At 34.6% G+C, this 24,966-nt stretch overlaps 1 protein-coding gene across 9 annotated transcripts in view; it reads left to right on the top strand.

The window, feature by feature from the left end:
• The window catches only part of LOC127857903 (rhotekin-like), a 64,347-nt gene that overhangs the window by 14,442 nt on the left and 24,939 nt on the right, over window positions 1-24,966 (top strand). The window contains exon 2 of one of the 9 annotated variants that reach the window (XM_052394630.1): window positions 733-984. In XM_052394630.1, the coding sequence (XP_052250590.1) occupies window positions 733-984 (252 nt within the window). Of the gene's footprint in view, window positions 1-732; window positions 985-1,918; window positions 1,958-2,550; window positions 2,662-10,643; window positions 11,408-17,214; window positions 17,235-19,377; window positions 19,523-22,596; window positions 22,859-24,966 lie in introns of those variants that run through there. The other 8 variants (XM_052394638.1, XM_052394639.1, XM_052394637.1 and 5 more) reach the window with 8 other exon arrangements.

The following is a 24,966-nucleotide window of genomic DNA, read 5'->3' as shown; positions in this document are numbered from 1 at the left end:
TACCGGGGGCATAAAAATGAGTGAAAATCTCTGACTCGGCCCCACCCCAACCCCCATAACTTTTGACCCAGGGGTCAGATCAAAATTCCAAATAGGATAGCACATATGCCCATAGCTACCATGTGTGTAAGTTTCAAGGTTCTAGTGCTTATAGTGTAGGAGGAGATAGTGGCCAGGACGGATGGACGGACAGACGGCGGAGATGACCAAAATATCCCCACGCTTTTCAAAAAGCGTGGGGATAATAATAATGATGGCACATGAAAGAACATGTAATACTACTAATAACTATAATAAATAATTTAAACAGTTTTTTTTGCCATCATTTTGGGAATAAGACCTATCACTGAGAAGTTAGGAATTTTTGCAGCAATTTACTTTTAATTGGGGAAAAAAGTATAATACTTGATTTATAACTTCTGAACAATTATTGATAAAACTTACATAAAAAATAAAAATAAACATAAAGATATCAGTTTAATGGAAATAACAGCTTTAAACTGTGTGTTTCTAAAATAAACAGCTTTATTTCCAAATATCTTAAAGTCAAGCTATCAGATTTGGGAATTTAGGGACTGGGTTTGGGGAAAACAGATTCTTTTTTTCCATTGGTAATATGAAAGAAAAATGGCTATAAAATCATCAAAAAAATCTGAATAATTATAATAAAAATAATAATTATTATTATTTAAATAAATGAGTTAATTAATTTACTTTAGTTTACTTTTGTAGGACAAAGAAAACTCAGAGAGCATGAAACTAGATGTGGCCACAAGTTTGTTCAGCCGGGATCAATCATTGAACAAGAACACTCTGCGTCGCACTTTAAGGCGTCGAGTTTCGATGTCTGTGATGCGTCAGAAGATGAAGAAGCTTCAAGACTACTCCCTACCATGTCAGGCCGACAATTTCCGGTTCCTGCACGCTGTCTCCGAGTTCTGTAACAGTCCTATTATGGGTCTGAAAATGGCCATGGCAGACAAGGTGAGCATAGTTTTTTTAAGTTTCTGCTGTCAGTGGTGTGATTTTTTTTCTCCTTTCAGCTGGTTTCATCCCTTTCAGTGTCACACTAGTTTTATGAGCTCGGCGTTTTCTGAGAAAACCCGAGGTATTTTCATAGCCAGCTCGTTGTGTCGTGTCGTCCGACGTCCGCGTCATGCTAAAACCTTAACATTGGCTCTAAAATCAAAGTGCTTCCACCTACAACTTTGAAACTTCATATGTAGATGCACCTTGATGAGTTCTACACGCCACACCCATTTTGGGGTCACTAGGTCAAAGGTCAAGGTCGCTGTGACCTCTTAAAAAAAAAATCTGACAAGCTTTCATTCATTCAAAACTGCACCCGTAGCCAAGCGTGGCACCCATTATGCGGTGCTCTTGTTAATTATTTAAAGTGGCCATGACAAATAATATATATTACACTTATGCAAGTTATATAAATTGCTTAAATTGAAGTGAGAAGTGTTTTGCAGTTATTTGCAACATACACAGCAGGAGACAGCACCCAGCCTTGCTTCTCTCAATATTTCTCTGTTGTAAACCAATTAACCACAGACAAATATGGCCATATTACATGGTACTGTGACAATTTACATCCATGCCCTTAAATTTGACAGCTGTGTTTGTGAGTAGCAATTAAAGGTCAGGTTGATATGACATTTCCTTTAAGTGTGGACTTGTAACAATGTAATGATCACTTGTTATTTAGTGTAATTTGTTGTTCATAAAAATAGCAATTAGTTGTAACACAATGTGTGCACCATGCTGACAATTAGCTCCACACATACAATGTCATGCATTTACAAGTGCATTTGCATGGCATATAAAAAAACAAGTGCTTAAGTGGTGTTTATACACGTCTTTCTTAAAAAGTCTCTCATCTTGATTAAATCAGTATTTTAGTTTTTTATTTGGAAGACACAAAAGAAAAATGTCTGTTCATGTTAATACCAAGGTGAGGGCAACATGATATTTGTTTTGTAGCTGCTTATTTATCCTTATTTATTTTAAAAATAGTAATGTTAGTTGCTTTGTAACTTATATGATGTATTTAAGTATTAAGTACACATAATACAATGGATTATTATACATCTTTTGCTGTTAAAAAGATAATATTTCTAATGTTTTAAAAATGTAAAATTTAACATATTTATTTGTTGCCTTTGGTCCGAAAATAAGGACTCCAAAGTTCATTATCAATCCATATAATTATTTGATATGAATCTGTCAACTAAGTTTCATATTAGTTTTAATTGCAAGTCATAATAAAGTCATCACTGTCAATTATTGCTCCATCAAAACATTTCTTGAAATTATGCAGATTAGCTCACAATGAACATTTCTTGCATCCTGAAATGCTGGACATTGGATGCACCAGAACTATGGCAGCCTAGTCTAAGCTTTGTGAGCCTTCTTTCTGTGCTGCTTCATTGATTTTTCTAGAGTATTGGATTCAGTCTGGGATTCTGGACTGAGGCAGGGAACCATTATGAATTTCATGATGGGAACAAATTGCTACATTAAGATTATTATTTACTGCAAACTGGGAACCAGTTGTGAATTTTTAAGGGAACATGTGTCTTGGTTTATTGGATTTCATTTGTGGTATTTTGCAAGGGGATGCTCTGAGTGGGTTGTGTTTTATCCAGTCATGTGAAAGTGAGTATCTTTACTGGGAAGTGTTACTGAAGTGTTTTCTTGCATATAGTCTTTATGGATTTATTATTTTCTGTGTAATACAAGTGCTTTCATGAAATGTGAGTCATAATAAGCAGGAAAGTTATCACAAAATCTAGTAGGGTTGCTTTTTATCGAAGTGGCCAAGAAGTGCATTTAGATGTGGTAACTCAAGTGGTTACTCTATAGGGAAATAATTGATGTTCGCATTGATATATTTTTATATTAAATTGACAACTTATATTTTCATTTAAATTTGTTATAATCTGTTGTAATTACATTTTTTTTCTTTACAGAAACAACTAGATGCATGATTAAATAGAATGTGTTATAAATGCTTGAGTGCTTGTTTCGCTTTACATATTTTATTTATTTTCAGTATTTACAGTATTTACTTTATCTTTCAAACATCTGTTATGACAAAGTCAGGAATATATTTGTAAGCAGTTGTACGCATATAATGTTATTGCCCATATTAAGCGTTAAAACAAAGTCAATCAACAATAAATATCAAGTGCGGACTACACAGGCTAATCTGGAACAACACTGAACACACATGCATCAAGCCCCCTTTTCATAGAGCATGTCTCAAATATAATAATAATGAATGAAAACAGGACCTAATTGTCCTAATGCATGTGTCTAATATCCTAGAATAGCCTGTCCAAACGCACAGGCTAATCAGGGACAACACTTTCGCCTAAAAGGGATGTTTGCTAACTAGTGCTGTACAATTCATGATTAAAGCAGAAAAGCGTCATCCCATATAAACCTGAGTGGACTGCACAGGCTTATCTGGGACAACACTTTATGCACATGCAGTGATTTGAGTCCTTCTGTATCAAGTAACTGTAAAAGGTACTTTCCCAATTGCGGAAAAACTACAAAATTCACAACTGCAGTCTACAAAATTTTTAAAAGGAAGGAAAATTTGGTCAATTTTGGTTCAAAAGTTCATTATCAAGAAGTGAACAAATACAATGAGCACTGACGCTGAATGTTTTAAGCCAAAATGCATGTTTATGAAAATTTGATTTTGTTTGCGCAATTTATATTAAGCAATTTCAAAGACCCATAATTCCGCATCTGAGGATTTTGCGTCGCAATTGTTTTCAATGTCAGATTTTTATGCCCCCTGTAGGGTGGCACATAGCATTTGCACTGTCTGTCCGTCCTTCCGTCCAAAAACTTTAACATAGGATATAACTTTTGAAATATTGAAGATAGCAACTTGATATTTGGCATGCATGTGTATCTCATTGAGCTGCACATTTTGAGTGGTGAAAGGTCAAGGTCAATGTCATCCTTCAAGGTCAAAGGTCAAACAAACAAATCCAAGGGAAGTAATAAGCTTTAAAGGGAGATAATTATCTGTACCTGCCAAATGATAAAAAAATTGAAATAAATCAAAGTGGCGCACTAGGGGGCATTGTGTTTCTGGCAAACACATCTCTTGTTTAGTGCTAATTTTTGTCCCAAATAGTTCGCTACCGGTACTTTTCCTAATCAGGCAAAAAAAATGCATTAAGTCCCATTTTCCCACTCGAAGGCTAAAATCTACTGAGTCTAGTGTAGTAATACTGCATCAACAACAATATAATATCAGCATGGAAACTCTGGTTGAAATTTGATCATGTTGATTCACAGATGTCTAATTTCTGGTGCATGGCTTCTGTTGCCTTTTACACAAATGCAGGGTTGTGGCCCTGCTATTGCGGGGTGTTGCCTGTCTGTTTTGTAAACTGGTAACAAACCTTCTTACTTATCTCATCTCCCAGAAGTGTTCTCTTACTCATTTTAATGTTCAACATTCAATCTAGCATGCATTGTTCCTCATGACATAAAGTCTTGCATGTGCCATTTTTATCATTCTTATGTTAGAAATTACAAAAGTTGTTCCCTTTTTCCCCAGCTTTTCACCTTATCTGAATCGTGTTAGCGTCCAAAGATGTTAAATGAGTGTTCAGTGTAATTTTTTTTATCTCAAATAAAAACTTATCAAAACGGCTAAAGCAATGCAACAGTTGCAATTTCTTCACAATTATTTGATTATATTGAGTGTGATGCAGCGAAGAAATTACTGAAAAAAGCATTTGCTATCTTTGATCTCATTGATATATCTGATTATCTTTCATCAACACCGTTTATCTTGTTTGAACATCTATAAGATTTCACATGTATTTTCATTAAACACTTGAAGTATTATGTCATATTTACACATTATACCAGTGAGTATCTTTTCAATGTATGAATTGGATGTCTGGTATGAATAATAATGTATAAACCATTGTTTAATTGTTTAATTGTTACACATTTTTAAACAGCCTTTCCCAAAAGGAATGCATTTTATTCAGGCAGATAGATTTGCAGATGCCCAATTACGTTTACTCATAGGAGATTAGAGCGTTTCAAGTGCAAAACATAGGATTGTAACATAAATGATGCAGATGGCAGATGGCAATACAATTTTATATGAATGGGTTGGGTAGTTGATGTGATTTTCAAAATGCATGCCCTTGATTTTCACTCAACTGTGCATTAGGTTTTCATATAAATGATGCAGATGGCATTAAAACTACATGAATGGGTTGGGTAATTGATGTGATTTTCAGAATGCATTACCTTGATTTTCGCTCACCTGTGCATTAGGTTCTCATATAAATGATGCAGATGGCATTAAAACTACATGAATGGGTTGGGTAGTTGATGTGATTTTCAGAAGGCCTGCCCTTGTTTTTAGCTCACCTGTGCATTAGGTGTTTGGCATGCCTCGTTTCATATGTCATGCGTCATTGCAAGTAAGTTTATAACCACTTAAAAATTAAAGGGAAATCCCTTATACAGACAACTGTTGTATTTAGTTTTTGATTTACTCATAAGAAAGTCATATAAATATTGCATAAAGTCGTGGCAAGTTAAACAGATTAGTGGATAGGTCTTACTAGTTTGCCCAAACTGGCAAGTGCTTGGAAAAAATTAAAGAAAATATTGCTTGTTGCCATGCAAGAGGCCGCATGTATGATTCAGTCTTGATAAAACTTGAATGAATGATTATTTTAGCAACATCTAGTTCAAGTTCAAATCCGGGTCACATTCGTCCTCAGTTTTTTTTTTCATTCAAAATCGGGTCCTGTAGTTGGACCTATTCCCAATATAAAAAAGTATATATTTTTCTCAAATGGGAGCTAAAAATTCCGAATGGAAGGTTAAACAATTTTTTTTTTTTTTTTTACTTCTTAATATTTTGTTCATCTCCCATCAATATAAGTTCAACCTAAGTAAAGATAATACTGGAAACACTTGTATTCTCAATTTTGAAGCATTTTTTAGCAAAACAACAACAACTCTAATTTCCAAATTTTAGTCCCAATCCATTAAGGGACCAGGCTCTGTTCCCAAAGCGGTGAAAAAACTGGGGCCTCATTCAGATACTTGGTCAAAATGTCAATTTTGACAAAATTTAGGCTGAGTTTTTCTGTGTTAAAAGTTTCTTAATAAAATAGGTCAGGGGGTCAAATGAAACTTGGAGTGTTTCTCTTTGCAAGATCAGGTCATGTTTGAATATTGGTCACATGTGTTAGAAAATAGGGCAAAATAGGGCACTAGGTCAACACTTTGACCGTTGGTGTACCCTGAAGTTAGGTGAGTGCTTTACAACCAGCATGGCCCTCTTGTGTTATAAAGTTAAAATGAAATTCTTTATTATGAAGTACATGTTAACTATAATATTTGTATGCCATCGGATCAAATGATCGAAGTTTATTGTTTTTGGCATGTCTGTCATTCTGTCACTCTGTCCTTCTGTCATTCTGTCCCAAACCTTGAACCTTGTTCATAACTTTTGCAATATTGAAGCTAGCAACTTGATATTTGGCATGCATGTGTATTTCATGGAGCTGCACATTTTGAGTGATGAAAGGTCAAGGTCATCCTTCAAGGTCAAAGGTCAAATATATGGCTTCAAAATAGCGCAGTAGGGGGCATTGTGTTTCTGACACTACACATCTCTTGTTTATTATTCACCTGTGTTTTTACTTCTTTGTGATAACTATTTGTGTATTCAAATTATTGTTATAACATTTTTAGCTCATCTATTTTTTTGAAAAAAAAAAGAGCTATTTGTCATCACCTTGGCATCGGCGTCGGCGTCCTGTTAAGTTTTGCGTTTAGGTACACTTTTCTCATAAAGTATCAATGCTATTGCATTCAAACTTGGTACACTTACTAACTATCATGAGGGGACTGGGCAGGCAAAGTAAGATCATTCTGGCTTGCATTTTGACAGAATTATGTGCCCTTCATACTTAAAAAATTGAAAATTTTGGTTAAGGTTTGTGTTTAGGTCCATTTTATTCCTTAAGTATCAAAGCTATTGCTTTCATACTTGCAACACTTACTATCATAAGGGGACTGTGCAGGCAAAGGTATGTAACTCTGACTGGCATTTTGACAGAACTATGTGCCCTTTTTATACATAGAAAATTGAAAATTTGGTTAAGTTTTGTGTTTAGGTCCACTTTTTTCCTAAAGTATCAAAGCCATTGCTTACATACTTGCAACACTTACTAACTATCGTAAAGTGACTGTGCAGGCAAAGTTATGTAACTCTGACTGGCATTTTGACGGAATTATGTGCCCTTTTTATACTTAGAAAATTGAAAATTGAAAAGTTTTGTGTTTAAGGTCCACTTTTTTCCTAAAGTATCAAAGCCATTGCTTTCATACTTGCAACACTTACTAACTATCGTAAGGGGACTGTGCAGGCAAAGTTATGTAACTCTGACTTGCATTTGGACGGAATTATGGGCCCTTTATACTTGAAAATTTGGTTAACTTTTGTGTTTTGGTCCACTTTACCCCTAAAGTATCATAGATATTGCTTTCATACTTGGAACACTCGCAAACTATCATAAGGGGACAGTAAAGGACAAGTTGCATAACTCTGGCTGTCATTTTTACGGAAGTATGGCCCTTTTTTGACTTAGTAACTTTGAAAATATGGTTACACTTTTGTGTTTAGATCCACTTTACTTCTAAAATATCAAGGCTATTGCTTTTAAACTTTAAAAACTTTCATGCTATCATGAGGGTACTGTACCTGTCAAGTTGAATTTTACCATGACCTTTGAATGACCTTGACTCTCAAGGTCAAATTATTAAATTTTGCTAAAATTGCAATAACTTTTTTATTTATGATAAGATTTGATTGATACTTTGATAAAAAACTCTTACCTGACATACCACAATTGACTCCGTCCAAACCATCCCCCACCCCACCACCAAATCCCCCCCCCTCAATCCCCCCCCCATTATTATTTTTTAATTAAAGATAATCTTATAAATGACCACCGCACCCTCACACTATACCCCCCACCCCCACCCCCAAAAAATAATTATTATGCCCCCCCGGCAGGGTGGCATATAGCAGTTGAACTGTCCGTCAGTGTCAGTCAGTCTGTCTGTCTGTCCGAAAAAAACTTTAACATTGGCCATAACTTTTTCACTTTTTAAGATAGCAACTTGATATTTGGCATGCATGTGTATCTCATAGAGCTGCATATTTTGAGTGGTGAAAGGTCAAGGTCATCCTTCAAGGTCAAATTTATGGTGTCTGTCCGTCCGAAAACTTAAACATTGGCCATAACTTTTTCAATATTGAAGATAGCAACTTGATATTTGGCATGCATGTTTATCTCATGGAGCTGACTATTTTGAGTGGTGAAAGGTGAAGGTGAAGGTCATCCTTTAAGGTCAAATGTCAAATATATGGCGTCTGTCTGTTCGAAAACTTTAACATTGGCCAAAACTTTTTTAATATTGAAGATAGCAACTTGATATTTGGCATGCATGTGTATCTCATGAAGCTGCACATTTTGAGTGGTGGAAGGTCAAGGTCATCTTTCAAGGTCATCCTTTAAGGTCAAAATAAAAATAAAAATTCTAAGCGGCGTTCTCATTAAGCTGCACATTTTGAGTGGTGGAAGTTTAAGGTCATCCTTCAAGGTCAAGGTCATCCTTCAAGGTCAAAGGTCAACAAACAAATAAAAATTTCAAAGTGGCATTATCATGAAGCTGCACATTTAAAGTGGTGGAAGTTCAAGGTCAAGGTAATTCTTCAAGGTCAAGGTCATCCTTCAAGGTAAAAAAAATTATTCAAAGCAGCGTTAGCATGAAGCTGCACATTATTAGTGATGTAGGTTCAAGGTCAAGGTAATCCTTTAATCTCAAGGTCATCCTTCAAGGTCAAAGGTCAAAAAAATAATATTTCAAAGCGGCCTTCTCATTAAGCTGCACATTTTGAGTGGTGGAAGTTCAAGGTCAAGGTCATTCTTCAAGGTCAAAGGTAAAAAAACAAAACAATTAAAATTTTCAAAGCGGCTTAATAGGGGGCATTGTGTTTCTGACAAACACATTCATTGTTTTTTTTAAACATGGTTAAAAAACACAAATATTTATTTTCATTATTTTATTTTTGAAATGCTGTCCAACCATCCCACCCAAGAATCCCCCCCCCCAAAAAAAATATATATTTTTTTTTTTACATTTTTTTTTGCATTTTTGGAAGATAATGTAATAAATGACCACACCCCCACACTATACACCCCTCTCCACTCCACCCCTCCCTCCTTTGTGATTGAAATTGAGATAGGTCTGTACACCTTTAAAAAGAAAAATAGATGAGCGGTCTGCACCCGCAAGGCGGTGGGTGCTCTTGTTTTAAGTATTTGGAACTGGAGTATCGCACTGACTCAATGTTAAGTAAAAAAGTTTTTTGAAGTACAAAATATCTGTGTAGCTACAAATTATGCATGATTTGTCATCACAGATGCATGCCGCTGTTTTAATCCACTTGGACTTAATAGGAAAGTGCATGATTTATTTAAGTTTAAAATTCATTCAATACTGTAGAGTCAAACGTTTTTGTTTGCTTTTATATTGTTGTTGATTATGTTATTTTACATACAGGAAAAAAACATTATTTTAAGATAAATTAATATTAATTACACGTTTTGTTTAAGAAATAATATTTTTCTATCATGGTTTGTTGCGGCGAATGATTTGATAACAAGCATCTATACTCCTTACTGTGGGTTATTCGAAAACAAACCAATCATAGAAACATATAATTTCGATTCTAACACGACTCTAATTGATTTGGTTCAACTTCAAGCTATTGGATGTGCACTATATTTTTCAATAATCTGCCCTTCTTAGTACAAAGTTTACTATTAAGTGACATCATTGAATTGTACAAACATATGACGTCCTTTTCATTCATATATATTTTGCAAATGATGTCACTTTCATTGAGAACAACAATAGTAGTAACTAAATGACCTCACGTTTATTGATGCTTCTGAAAAGCTGACATGCTATAAATGTTTTCTTAATTACGTTTCTTAACAAATAACATTTTTTGCAGGCGTGGTTTTGCCACTTATCACCAAATATACAATTTGTTGTTTCATTACATTTATTGCTACATGAATAACATTTCTGTTAGAGCAGGATTTAGCAAGTGCATTTTACTGCAATATTTTCTTCATTTATTCTGAACTATTTTCAAAACATTAAGCTCCGCCCATAATTTATTGCAGAATAACCCACACTTGATTTCCTTCTTTGTCTATACATAGAAAACAAGTTGCGTGCCGTGTTAGAATGTTCAATTACATATAAATGGATCAGTATTAGTTTACTGTTTGTTTAAACATTTAAGTCAGTGAAAGTTTTGAGGCCACAAATGTTAATGTTTTTACAGTATTTCACACTCCAAATGCGTGGTTTTGTACTGTAATATACTTTCACAGAAACAAATAACACTGTTTCAGTAACAATAGATACACAGTAGATACATCAGTAAATGAAAGTAACCTTAATCGATTAATTATAAGCTGAAACATTGAATTTCATTGGACTACAATCTTGATTTAAATTTTGGTTGACAAAATTGGATACATTTAAAATACGTAGAACTTATTGGATTGACTTCCGTAGTCAAACATGATTGAAGTCTTTCCTATAAATGTCTGACCAATGGAATTTAATTTTAGCTTCATAAAAAAACTAACTTGAAAGAAGGAAATATATTGCTTTACAATGCTTACTGTTTAAGTACTACCCTGAAACTATTACCAGATATGAAATCATTGTTCAAGTTGGACTTCTGAATTATTTGACAAGTGTGTTGTTTGGCTATACTAAGTATTTAGGAAGTCAGTGGATTGGCTATGAGAGCTGGGGATATTCACGACATCAAAAATGCTCTTTGGAACAGTTTTGTTTTCATGTGTAGGACAAGAGTAAATGACATGTGAGCCAAGTTTTGGCAAGATTTTATCAGTGGAATCTCATGTTGCTACATGTGCTGCAATATATTTTGTTATGCAAATAAAACTGAATGAACAAAATAACAAATGTTTGTGTGCGGAAAAAATCAGAAAAACTAGTGATATTTATATAGCAAGAAATCACTGAACAATTATAAAAAATGTAGAAAAGTTAGATGAGTGCAGAAGATAAATATATTTATAAACCAGAAAACCACTTATCAAACAAAACGTAGCAGGGAAATAACTTAATTTAAATATTTCAATAAATGCGAAGTGATTAAAGCCACATACATATTGTGTATGTTTGGATGTACACACGAATGAAGTTAATGATGGCAGACACAGTTCTGATAGAGAGCGGAAACACAGCGGATGATGTGAAGCCATTTGAAGAGGTAAATTCAATGAGCTGTGCTCTGGTTTAAAAAAAATGACTTTGCTTAAAGTATGGCCCCAGATTAGCCTATGCAGATTGCACCTGTAGGCTTATCAGTGACGACACTTTACTATTATTTTTTGATTTTTTTGTTTAAAGGAAGTCTCTTCTTTGCGAAAAATCCTGTTAAAGCAGAAAGTGCCATCCCTGATAAGCCTGTTAGGACTGCAGAGGCTAATTAGGGACGACACCTTACTGACATGCATTAGACCCCGTTTATCCAGAGCTAGGCTCAATTATTTGATGTTGAGCTTTATTATTTTAACCTTATTAGCGCGACTGTTTTCAGAGAAAACCCGAGGTATTGTCATAGCCAGCTCGTCGTCCGACGTCCGCGTCGTGCTAAAACCTTGACATTTTGTTAAGGTTTTGAACATTGGCTCTTAAATCAAAGTGCTTCAACCTACAACTTTGAAACTTGACATGTAGCTGCACCTTGATGAGTTCTACATGCCACACACATTTTTGGGTCACTAGGTCAAAGGTCAAGGTCACTATCACCTTTTAAAAAATAAATAAATAAATAAATCTGACAAGCTTTCATTTATTAAAAACTGCACCCGCAGCCGAGCGTGGCACCCGTTATGCAGTGCTCTTGTTTATTTTATTATGATTAAGATACAATTATTGTCAGTTTGGGTTTGGTCAAATACATTTAAATTTTACACAAGCAAACAAAAAAAGAAATAAATAAACATTTTTAGCTCGACTATTATATATGAAATATATATAGTGGAGCTATCCTACTCCCCCCGGGGTCAGCGTTAGCGTTAGGGTGAGCGTGCAAATGTTAAAGTTTGCGCACCACCCCAAATATTTCCTATATCCCTTGACATATTGCTTTCATATTTGGCATACTTCTTTACCAACATGACCCCAACTTATAAACAAGAGCAGAAAACTGTATTTAGCATTTTGTAATAAGTATGGCCCTTTTTCCACTTTGAATATGCATATTATTGATAATTCTATGTTAAAGTTTGCGTACCACCCCAAATATTTCCTATGGCCCTTGACATATTGCTTTAATATTTTGCATACTTGTTTACCAAATGACCCCAACCTATAAACAAGAGCAGACCACTGTATCAAGCATTTTGTAAGAATTATGGCCCTTTTTTGTCTATGTAACTTTGAATATTTTGTTAAATTATGTGTTTAGATCCACTTTACTTCTTAAGTGTCAAGGCTATTGCTTTCAAACTTCAAATCATGATGTTACTGTACCTGGCAAGTTGAATTTGACCTTGACCTTTGAATGACCTTGACTCTCAAGGTCAAATTAATAAATTGTGCTTAAATTGCCATAACTTCTTTATTTAAGATCAGATTTGATTCATACTTTGAATGACATACCACAATGGACTCCACCCATACCATCCCCCACGCCCCACCCCGGAATCCCCCCCCCCCCCAATAAAAAAATATTTTTTTTTGTTTCTATTTTTTTTAAAGATCATCTATTAAATGACCACACACTCACATTATACCCCCTCTCCATGATTGCTTACGTTATACTGTCAAGCACTTAAATAGTCGAGCGCGCTGTCCTCTGACGGCTCTTGTTTTATTACCATATTAGCTGCAAATACGCCAATATGATATATATTCATATAATTAGGTGTTTTTCAGCTATTCAATACAAAACAACTTGCATTTACATGTATATCTTGGCAAACATGCTTCTTATTATAATTGCAGTAGAATCATGTAATTGACTTTATTTGTTAATACATATGTTAGATGTTGTATAAATGCTAACAAAATGTCATGCTATGTATCTACCCATAATTTTATTTTAAGAACAAATATTATTTTAAAAAATAAGTTGTGAAATCATTTAGCAGTGTATCTGATTGAAGGGGGGCAACTCTGTGTGTACTGTTAAATAGGAAGACAACTCTTACAAAGAAATTCTAACATGAATAAAACTTATGCCAACATGTTTATATTCATGCAGTTTAAAACAAAATGAGTAATTTTCATTTTATATACAGTTAATATTAAGTCATTCTTTCTCTCTCTATATATATTGACATAAACAATATTGTTTTGTTTTATGTAAAAAGCTTACTTTATCATTCTTCCAATAAGAAAGCAAGTATCCAATTAAATTAGTTACTGTTATCATAATAATCATTATTATAGGTCGCTCTTTGGTTTTCCTTCTTTTCTCTTACATGTATATAAAGGTGAATTCAATGCTTAAAAATATCAGAGGGCAATATCACTCATGACAAATCTAATGCAAGTACTTAATAGTTGGTATTAAGTAATTCAGGGTAAGAAGGAAGCATTTTGTTTTGTTTTGGTAAATAAAATTAATCTTGCATTTGCGTAGAGAAATATTGCATTATGGCAACCTTAAAAAGACTAATTGCCCAACATTTTCCATGGAAAACAGTATTTCTTTTATTGATAAAATGTTTCTTGTTCTGAGAAAAAGGGGCATAATACATGTGCGTAAAGTGTCGTCGCAGATTAGCCTGTGCAGTCCGCACAGGCTAATCAGGGACAACACTTTCCGCTTAAACTAGATTTTCGGTAAAAAGGGACTTCCTTTAAACGAAAAATACCATTAAAGCGGAAAGTGTCGTCCCTGATTAGCCTGTGCGGACTGCACAGGCTAATCTGGGACGACACTTTATGCACATGCATTAAGCCCAATTTTCTCAGAACAAGACACAAATGCACCATCGCCTTCCATTAGAATAGAAAAATTGAGCCACACTCTGTAAAAACTGAGCAGTCTGCATCGGCAAATCCAGAACAACACTTTCCCCTGTGATCAAATTCTTCTTTTAAAGGAAATCTCTTTTAAACCTAAATAAAGTCTATTCAGAAAGTGTCATCCCTCTGATTAGCCTGTGCAGACTGCATAGGCTTATCTGGGACAACAGTTTTGCACACATGCATTATGTCCTGTTTTTCCAAAGCAAACTCATTTATATAGTAATATAGTATTATATACATTATTTATTTGCATAGACCATACGGTTAAACACAGCAAAATAATAAGGTACAGTACAGCCAACGCGGAACAAACATATTTCGCGATCTGCGGCGGCAAGGCGCAATGAGTCGATGCCGAGTCGGCCGTTGAAGCCACGTCAGTATGCGGTGGCAAGGCCCATTTCGCCGTGAAGCTTCACATCTGTCCGTTGAGACATGCCTAGGCAAGCCACGATCTGCGACATGACGCTGAGTCGATGCGCATCTTCAAATCAAAATCTTTTTGAAATAATAAGTTAGTTAAAGAAATTTAAAAGAACAATTATAATAATATTTTAAATCATAATAAATTTAATGTGCGCGGATTCAAAATAGATAAACTAGTTAATAAAAGAGAATGCTTTTGTTTTGATTTTAATTATAATAATATTTAAAATCATAATTAATTTAATGTGTACGGATTCAAAATAGATAAACTAGTTAATAAAAGAGCATGCTGTTGTTTTGTTTTTAGTGATTGCATTCCAGTTTCTAAAGAAATTGCTGTCATCCGGATAGAAATAATTATATTAAAAGAATGGAAATAAAAAAAATCAAATTTATAAAAACAAAATACGATTATCACAGGCATGTATTAATAAAATTCCAATAATCACTTGCCATTGTCATTTTTAGAATTCGCTAAAGGACTTTAAGTTACTTTGTGTGCATTTATTGCGCCGTATGATTATTGTCTTTATATTAAACGATCAACGAACATATTTGTTTTGGATTTAATTTTTATGACAACATGCATTAGCATATTTAATGTGTCTGCTCAAGTTAGTTTGTTTCCCGCCCGTAGTGTATGTATTTCACACATAAACAAGGTCACGAAATTATGTTTTGGCACATACGAGTGGCGAAGACTCCAGCAGTTGGTGGATTTATAATTGCTTGTTGTTTTTGCTATTATATTTTAGCTGAGACAATCAGCAGTTTGAAGCCACATCAATAACCAACACTTAATTGTTGTTTTGTTATCAGCTTATTATAACTATTGTTTGACTATGTGTATAGAAAGTAGTTTCATTTTGTTTGTATTATACAGTTGATATCGCTAATCATTACCCGAAAACCCCTATTCCAGTTTTAAAGCGAATTCCGGTAAATATTTACAATAAAAGTGCTCAAGACACATACACATTCACAATTATTCTTCAGTATCAAATACATTTTGGCATTTGTTACAATTTAAAGGTGTGATGAAGTAATGTCCAATCGGGACGTTTTTTTTTCCCACTGAACACGCATAAATCGCCTGACGTGATGTACATGTTTTTATACAACACAAAATACACCCAAACTTTCCTTACGACGTTGTACATGTCTGCATAATTTTTGCGCGCTTTTTATGGAGACAAAGGATATTTAAGCACTGTTTATTTGACACTAGAATTTGTTAATGTCGCATTAGCATTAAAATTCGGAAGCGTGTTTCGGATTACAAATTAATAAAGTTCATTTCAGAATCGAACGAAATATTAACATTGTGCGTAATTTATTCAACAATAATTTGTTAAAGCGCATTATGTGCCATATCGCTTATTAAAACGTGAAAATAATAAATATGAAAGTAGCGTAAATCTAGGTTTCTACGCTACACAAATGTACATGTAGGTGTATATCTTTTCACTCAATCCGCCACGTACGTATGCCCCAGATTTACTCCGCGAAAGTACGCGAGGTTAAAACAGACTCGGCGTCGTTGCGCAGATCAGTGCCGAGTGCCTCGGCGAAACGCTGCATGAACACTCGACACGGCCGCCGCGTACTAAATTTCTGGCCGAGGCGTAGCCGCAGATTATGTTTGTTCCACGTTGGCTGTACTGTACATTGCCCCCTATCCTCATTTGTAATGTATCGGGGTACCAAAGTTCCCATCAATAAATTGGCAGATGTTTACAGCATTACAGCAAGGTATTAACCTGTCTCCAGACACTGTTATTAAGCCTGCAGTGAAAAAGGTGTGTGGTGGGGTAATTGAAAGTGTTGTGGGAGATATTGATTTGTTATTATCTGGCTGTTATTGATGAACAAAGACCTTTCATTTCACTGGCACATGCAAAATGGTGGATTTGATTTTTTAATGTCAGGTGGACTACTTTATTGGATAGATTGCTTAACAGCTGTGTTAAAGTTAATAACGTTTTATGGGACAGATTATATGAAAGTGTGTAAATATTACTGTGAAAGTGTTGTGAAATAAATCGTTGGTGAAATTGTTTTATAAATCTGTTAATTTTGTGCAAGGATTTGTTTTATTTAATGTGTTTTTATCAGAATCAGATAGTGTATTACATTTATAAAGCTATTAAATTAAAAAAAATGTTTGGTTTAAAAAGTCTGCTTCATTAAATACGTGTACAATTGTCAAGGTTGTCTTCATTATTTATTGAGTAATTCAATTTACTTTGAGGGGAAACTAAATTTACTGAAAATGACAGTTTTGGTCCTAAATTGATGTTTTAATGTGTCTGGAAAGCATTTAAAGTGTCAGTCCTCACCAAATCTTAGAAAAAGGTTTTTATTTTTAAGTGCTTTTTCACCTGTCATTTGGTAATGAATGAAAGTGTTGTTCTTGAACAGACTGCATACATTACTGATAAGGAGTGTTGTATAGACAAGTGAACTACTGTAGGGTGGTGTTTTGCAAACATGATTTTGAATGATAAAGTGTATGCCTCAAAACGTTGGTGTTTTTGGTGCATTTGTGTGGTGTTAGGGTGTTAACTATGTTCTTGTATATAAGGTTGGATAAATTGAGGATGGAACAATGTGAAGTTGGATACATAGTGTGTTGAGCCCTGTGTGCATATCTGCATATTATTTCAGCCTTGATCTGTGAAAAGGGGGTTTAATGCATGTGCATGAAGTGTCATCGCAGATTAGCCTGTGCAGTCTGTACAGGCTAATAAGGGACAACACTGTCCGCTTTTATGATATTTTTCATTTATAGAAAGTCTCTTCTAAGCAAAAATCCATTTTAGGCGGAAAGTGTCGTCCCTGATTAGTCTGTGCAGACTGCAGGTGCTAATCTGTGACGACACTTTCCGCACATGCATTAAACCCCCTTTTCGCAGAGCTGGCACATTTTATGAGAAAGACAGAAATATACTTGTTTACATAATTATAAGGGATGTCAACGAATATCCGAATATCCGAATATTCGGTCCCGGACCGAATATTCGGATACTATTTTCCGAGTCGAATATTCGGAAGAAAAAAAGAAAAAAATCGAGTAATTTCAAAGACTTTGTATTCGTGAAATTTGCTTCAAACATTGTAAAAAAAGTTGTTCCTCGTGTCATAATGTTTAGTCCGGTAGGCGCGATAATGCGTCGCTATGGTGATGACAGTATACCGGTCATAAATCCCGCTAATTGCCTAACAAAGACAGTCACTTTGTGTCAAAATTATGATAGGTGCGAATCGCATCGGCAATCAAAACACCGACCTGCACTTGATCCAATGACTCAAATTCAGTTTATATGATCACAGATTAAATGAGTAAAGGAAGTGCCGACTTGGTGTAAAAAACAAAATAAGATTGTATGGTTATAATCACGTTGTCAAATAAAAAACGCTTTTTGAAAATAATTTACTCAACCTCTTATGAGTATTTGCGTATCGTATGGTCCAAACTTTAATTAATTACTCAATATTCAATCAGGTATTATACTTAAAGAAATGTGCTTGGTATTTCGCCCTTATATCATTTGCTTATGAAAATGGAGCCAAACGCTAAACCTCTTGACTGGTGGAAACGTCACGAGAGCGAATTTCCGAAAGTCGCTTATGTTTTAAGAAGTGTTCTTTCTGTACCTGCAACTTCTGTGCCATCTGAGCGCATATTCTCAACCTCTGGATTGCTCATCAATAAACTAAGAAATAGACTCGCCAGTGATTTTGTCGAAGCAATCGTGTTTTTAAATAAGAACAATGTTCATGTGCCCAGTGAAGCCGATTCGTGTGACTTTTAAATGTGGCAACGGTGTTTTGTTTGCACGTGTTCGCTATGTAAATAATACGTTTAAGTTCAGATTAAATTATTTATAGATCTGTTTTGTACTCATGTAAATATTATGTTTCTCATTCTATTGTTGATGTACCATATTAAAGCACGTGTTCACTATGTAAATACTATGTGTAAGTTCGGCTTAAATTATTTATAGATCTAACTGTTTTGTCATGTAATTGTTTTGTCGTCATGTAAATATAACAGTTTAAAAACAGTTTCCGTCATTCAATTTTAACAATAAGCGACGGCAATGCTGTTTTAATATTTATTCACTTCAGGTGAACTTCCGGTAAAAACGAAAGTAGAATTCATGGAGTAATGGTACGGTAAACAAAGTTGATTTTTTTCCAACAGATGTTGACCGAATATCCGAATATTCGTTCGGAAGGATGACCGAATATTCGAATACCCAAATCGGTATTCGTTGCCATCCCTAATAATTATTATGATCCCCTTAAAGTTATGAACGTTACAATTTTTTTCTTTAAAAATATTTTAGAGTTTTATAACCCTTTGTGTTAAAATATGTTTATTTTGGTTGTTCATTTTTAAGTGCTTGATTTTAATTTTACTGTTGTTAAGATTTGAAAATGTAGCAGAATTATTAATGTGAACCAATAATCTTATCCGTGAAAAATTGTTTTTTTTAGTGAAAATTTCATTGAAAGAAATTTATGATAAACATATCACTTCAAATTAAATAAGAAGCTTTAGCTATCAGATGAATCATCAAGTAGAAAGTAATACTTTTAAATAAAAACTTGCTTAAAATGAATGATCATCAGAGATAGAACCCATGACATCAAATGTTGTTTAAAAACTGACAGCGATTCTTTTGATATTCAAATGCGCAAACCTTTAGAAATGGCATATCATTATTGAGTTGTTACACATGGATATATCTTCAACACCTCGGCTATACAACAAGAGTTTATAGCTCGCGGGATTTAGGTTATGATACGGTCATTCGGTTAACATTTAAGCTTTGTAGAGGTTTGTGTTTTGTGTGTCCCACAGACCAGATGCTATGGATTTATATCAGAATTTAAGTGTGGAAATTAGGTTGAAAATACACATATTGCAAGTTTTGATAATAAATGGAGTTATGTGTGATCCGAGCGTATAATACTACATGTGCTGCGTAAATTGAGGCATTTGACTTGATTAGTTAATGGACTTTTATAAATTTTGGCTTATAATTTTCATATGATCATAATGGCTGATGGTTCTCAAAGTATCAAACCTGTGGCTGTGAATGTTCTTAAAACTATTGGAATCTTATTGATATATTTTAATAATATTGTTTGCAACTTTAAAGAGACTGTTCACAAGTTAATGTATAACTAGCAATTAAAACCACTACATTTGGAAAAGTAAAAGATATAATAAACAACCAGTAAAAAGTTTGGATTTTTTTAAATGCAAAATTGGAACCTGTGTCTTTTAAAAGCAATGCCAATGCACCTCATGTGCTTTTGATATGAACTGTGTTCTGTGAAAAGGGGGTTTAATGCATGTGCATTAAGTGTTGTCCCAGATTGACCCGTGAAGTCCGCACAGGCTAATCAGGGACAACATTTTCCGCTTTTATGATATTTTCTGTTTAAAGACAGTATCTTTTTAGCAAAAATCCAGTTTATGCAGACAACACTTTTTGCACATGCATTAAAGACCCATTTCACTCACAGTGTGCTGCTCATATTAATGTTACCATATTAGATATAAATCAATTTTTTGTTATAATATTTTGTGTCTCCTTATTAATGTTCAATACTTTTCGATCCAAGATGGTATTTTTCAGAAGTTGTCAGTCAAAGGTGTTTTGGTGACATCTGGTGTCGGGTAACAATCGTTTCATGCCTCATTTGTGGAGGCTTATCTAAATCCATTGCCTGTATCAGCTAATGGGGGTTTGAATGTTCATGCTATTGTTGATAGATGTTAAAATGGTTGGCAGGTTTTGGGTGTGCTTTCATGGTGATGATTGTTGGTGTTCTGTGTTCTGTAAGAAATTTGTATGAATAAAGGTCAAATCTAGGGGTGACTGTCACTTTGTGTTCACACAAGGGCACTGGGGGCTATAAGTTTGAACAAGATGTACATGAAATTTAGGTGATAACAAATATTTATGTAAGTTGAGGTAAACTTCTGTAAGAAATGTGTTTAAATATGGGTTGAACCAATGCATTAAAGAAGTTGATAACACATATTCACAGTAGGTGAGGAACTTTCTTTAAAAAATGTGTATAAATCAGGGTTAGGTTCTGGGGCTGACTGTCATTTTTGTTTAACCTTTTCCCACTCAGAAGCAAAAGTGAATATGGCTATGTGCCAACAACATAAAACCAGAACAGCCTGCGAGTAACTCGCAGTCTGTTCAGGTTTTATGCTGTTTGCTGCTCATCAGTATCTAAGGGTTGGAAATGAACTTGAATTAAGTTAGAAAGGTCTTAAATTAAATTTAACTTTCTACTTAGGGACAACAAATGCGCAAAAATATGTGTCTTAGTGGTAGAGGGTTAATACAAACGACTGGGGGGCTATCAAGTTAGACAGGATGTACATGCAATTAAGTTGATGCCAAATATTTATACTCATTAAAGTACCTGTTGATATTGTGATTATCAATGTTAATGTATTTGTTTGATCATGTTTGAGTATTTGACACTTCCTCACTCTTTGCTTTGAAACTTATAACTGAAGTTTAAATTCCCATGGTCATGGCATCAGTTCTTATTTGTATCGTTTAGAATGGTCTGTCTAGTTGTTTAATGTACATACAAGAATTAAATATGACATTAACATGCCCTAACATAAAAGATAAGGCAAACGCATTCAAATAGTAAACTTCTAAGGAGGAACTTAAGAACGTTGCTCAATGTATCAAAAACAACAACATTACCACAACAACCAGACTTCAAAACTGTGTTTTTCAATGCATTGGGAAAAGGGCCCTTCAGCTTTGAACAAATCGTGTAATTGTGACTAAAATTGGGAAATTTAGTTGTTTATTTTGATTTAAAATACTATAATATTGATAATGCAAGTGTTAATTTAACATGATATTTGCTTATTCTCAAGTCTGTGAGATTGCTGGATAGGACTATGAACTGTATGTTACAATTTATAAGAATTTTGTGTTCAAACCTTCCATAGCAAATGTATGCTGTCATTTTGGAAAATATACTTTTGAGATCCTGGAATTGGGCATGAAGATGAGCCCAAACTTGACCACTTAAAAAAGCACACACTTGAAAATACTATTTACAAATGTGTTTAACCCTTTACGTTAAACACATTTGTAAATAGTATTTTCATTTTGAAGTATTTGTAGTCCAATAGAAAGTTGAATTTAGTTAAAGACCTTTCTGACAAGATTCAAGTTTTAAAGGCTTGTTTTCCTTCCCGTGTGTAACTGATGAGCAGCAAACAGCATAAAACCTGAACAGACTGCGACTTACTAGCAGGCTGTTCTGGTTTTATGCTGGTTGCATTAAATTATAGCCATTTTCACTTTGCTTCGAAATGGGAAAGCGTTAAAACACTTGTCAGTTTAGCATGTGGGATCGAAATGGTTAAATTCAGCAGTTATTTGTTTACATAACGATTATAACTTTAGGTTGAGAACTTTTCATCTCAGCTGACCAGTGTGTCAAGTCTGATAGTGTAGGCCCAGTGCAAACAAGAACTTTAAACACTTGCATTGAAAACCCACAGGCCAGGTAGAACATTTGAAGTGTTTCCTGTCCTATTTATTAAACAAAATAGTTCTCTCAAGCAAGGTTTGAAGTTTTCTTTGAAATCATTTCGCAACACTTATATACATTTTTCAAAGATCAAATTATATAACCCAGACCGTGAAACGGGGATATATTGTGAGAAGCTGGCCCCCGTGTTCAGTACGTTTTTCTTTCATTTATAAACAATGTTTCTTGGGCATCTTTAACACCAACATTATATTGATAATAACTATATAAAATAACCTCTTAAGTACGTTCATCTGATGGTTTAAAAGGCTTTTGCAAGGTTATTATTCTACCAAACTAGTATCATGTACTACCCAGAACCACACAGTTACATTGCTATTCAGGCCTGGCCTTTTCGTTATCTTTGACATTGTACCCCCTTGCCACTACTTCTGTATTTGGACTGAATGAACTTTTTAGATTGTTTTATGAATATAAGATTGAAAGAGTGTTTTGCAACTTCAGAAATCTTTTACTTGTTCTCTGTAACAATGCTGAATGAGTTGAATTCATTTTAACTGACAAAGGGGTGGAAGTTGGGAATGTGGCACTAATGTTTACCTTATACTAGGTGGTTGTGAATATTAGTGAGTGGTAAATTAGTGGCATTGGATATCTAGGAATTGTGCATTTTCTGGTCAGGATTAATGTGGTAAAGACTTGTTTAAGTCAAATAGTCATAGTTATGGGATCATATAAAGTTGACCTTTTTCCACTCGGGAGCAAAGTGAAAATAGCTGTATGCAAACAGCATAAAACCAGAACAGCCTGCGAGTAACTCACAGTCTGTTCAGGTTTTATTCTGTATGCTGCTGATCAGTATCTAAGGGTTGGAAATGCAAGCTATACAATTTGAATCTAGTAAGAAAGGTCTTTAACTAAATTTAACTTTCTGAGTGAGTACAAATGCGCCAAAATACGTATCTAATTGGTAAAGGGTTTTACTACGGGTCAAAGTAGTGCAAAGTGTCTGTCATGAGCTCATAAGAGGAGTACAATTTAACTTAATTCCAGCTCTGGTTGAGGTGTTGAGGCTGTAATTAACTCTTTCAAAAGTTTCATGAAAATATAAATGTGCTGTAAGCTGTTTAAGTAAGACCATTATTTTATTGTGAGAGCGTGTCTTATAACCAGGCCGGGTTATGGAGTATTTTTATGTGATTGAATGTCTTCCCTGATTATTTCCCAGACATCAGTTGGCAATAAAGCCATGGCTTGCGTGGCAGTTAAAACAGGTTTATGACTAGCACTCTGGGAAAATGGTTCTTATTGCATAAGCGTTAAAACTGTTTATAGATTAGGCAATGCAGTAATAGATGACACTTTCTGCTTGTATGGAATTTTTCATGTAAGGAAAGTCTCCTCTAAACCAAAGTCCAGTCAAGGCGTAAATTGTCAGCCCTGATTAGCCTGTGTCGAATGCACATTCTAATTTAGGACAACACTTTAAGCACATGCATTTGGCCCTCTGTGCCCAGAGGTCAGGTTCCATATGGCTTGCCTGTCAGTAAAAATAGCTTTTCACAAGTGAAAGGTGGAAGTAGGGGTTCTTTTGTGGCTGAGTAACTTGTAACTGTTACAGATATCTGGTGGTGTGGTATTGTCTATTTTAGTTGGAAATGTTTGATCTGAAATAATGCGGGATTACTGGCTGTTACTGTTTCTGTTATTTTTTTACTTGGTGTAAATGTAAAGTGGTTAAACAATTGCATCTGCTATATAAACTTCATCTGTGTTAATTCTTCAATTTGACCAAATCACTGCTGCTGTATGAACATAGTAATCTTAAAAGCATTTTCATTGAAAACTATGGGCTGCTCTGCAGAAGACTGTTGTGTAAATGGCAACAATTTCCCTTGCATTATGGGAATATTTTATTATTCGTTTTGGGATTTGCTCTGCACCAAAGGATTTTTCGTGTAAAACCATTAACAAGTATTCATAAGAAAAACAACAATGTACATGTATAGATTATGTATGGAAACATTTGGTTTTGGTAAACCCTGATATTATTTTGGCTGAACATTCAATTTTTGTTACTTTGTAAGTGAATTGGTTTTAATTTTTTTGGCTTCTATCCTCTCTTAGGTTGTCAATTCTTGGTTTGTCTTGTGTTGCTTATGGCTAAACTTGTTGTCTCCTACTGGTTTCACCAGAGGGGACTTATGATTTGCACTCTGTGTGTCTGTCAGTCTTTCTGTCAGTCTGTCACACTTTTCTGGATCCTGCAATAACTTTACAAGTTCTTCATATTTTTTCATGAAACTTGAAACATGGATAGATGGCAACACAGACATTATGCACGTCATTTCATTTTGTTCCTACGCCAAAAATTCTGGTTGCTATGTCAACAAATAATTAAAAAAAAACAACTGACAATGGTGGAGCTGGTAGGAGACATACATTGCTTGGCAATAGTCTTGTTTTGGATAGTTTAATGTGTCTAGTCAGTGTCTAGTTTTGGGTTAATCTACTCTTGGTTTATCTAGTTTTTAATTGTCAAGGCTTGGTTTGCCTAGTCTTCAGTTAAAGCAACTGTTTGTCTTGCCTTGATCAGTCTTGTCTTGGTTTTGTAATGATCAGGTTAATCTTGGATATAAGCAGCGTTCTGTGAAAGGAGGTTTAATGCATGTGTGTTAAGTGTCGTTCCAGATTAGTCTGTGCAGTCCACACAGGCTAATCAGGCACCACACTTTTCAACTTAACTGAAATTTTTGATAAGAAGACACTTTCTTTAAAAGACAAATATCATACTGTAGG

The sequence above is a fragment of the Dreissena polymorpha genome, chromosome 14, assembly GCF_020536995.1.
Source record: "Dreissena polymorpha isolate Duluth1 chromosome 14, UMN_Dpol_1.0, whole genome shotgun sequence".
In the NCBI taxonomy this organism is placed as follows: domain Eukaryota; kingdom Metazoa; phylum Mollusca; class Bivalvia; order Myida; family Dreissenidae; genus Dreissena; species Dreissena polymorpha.
Note: the sequence above shows the minus strand (reverse complement) of the source record. Positions and strands in the feature narration are given on the sequence as shown.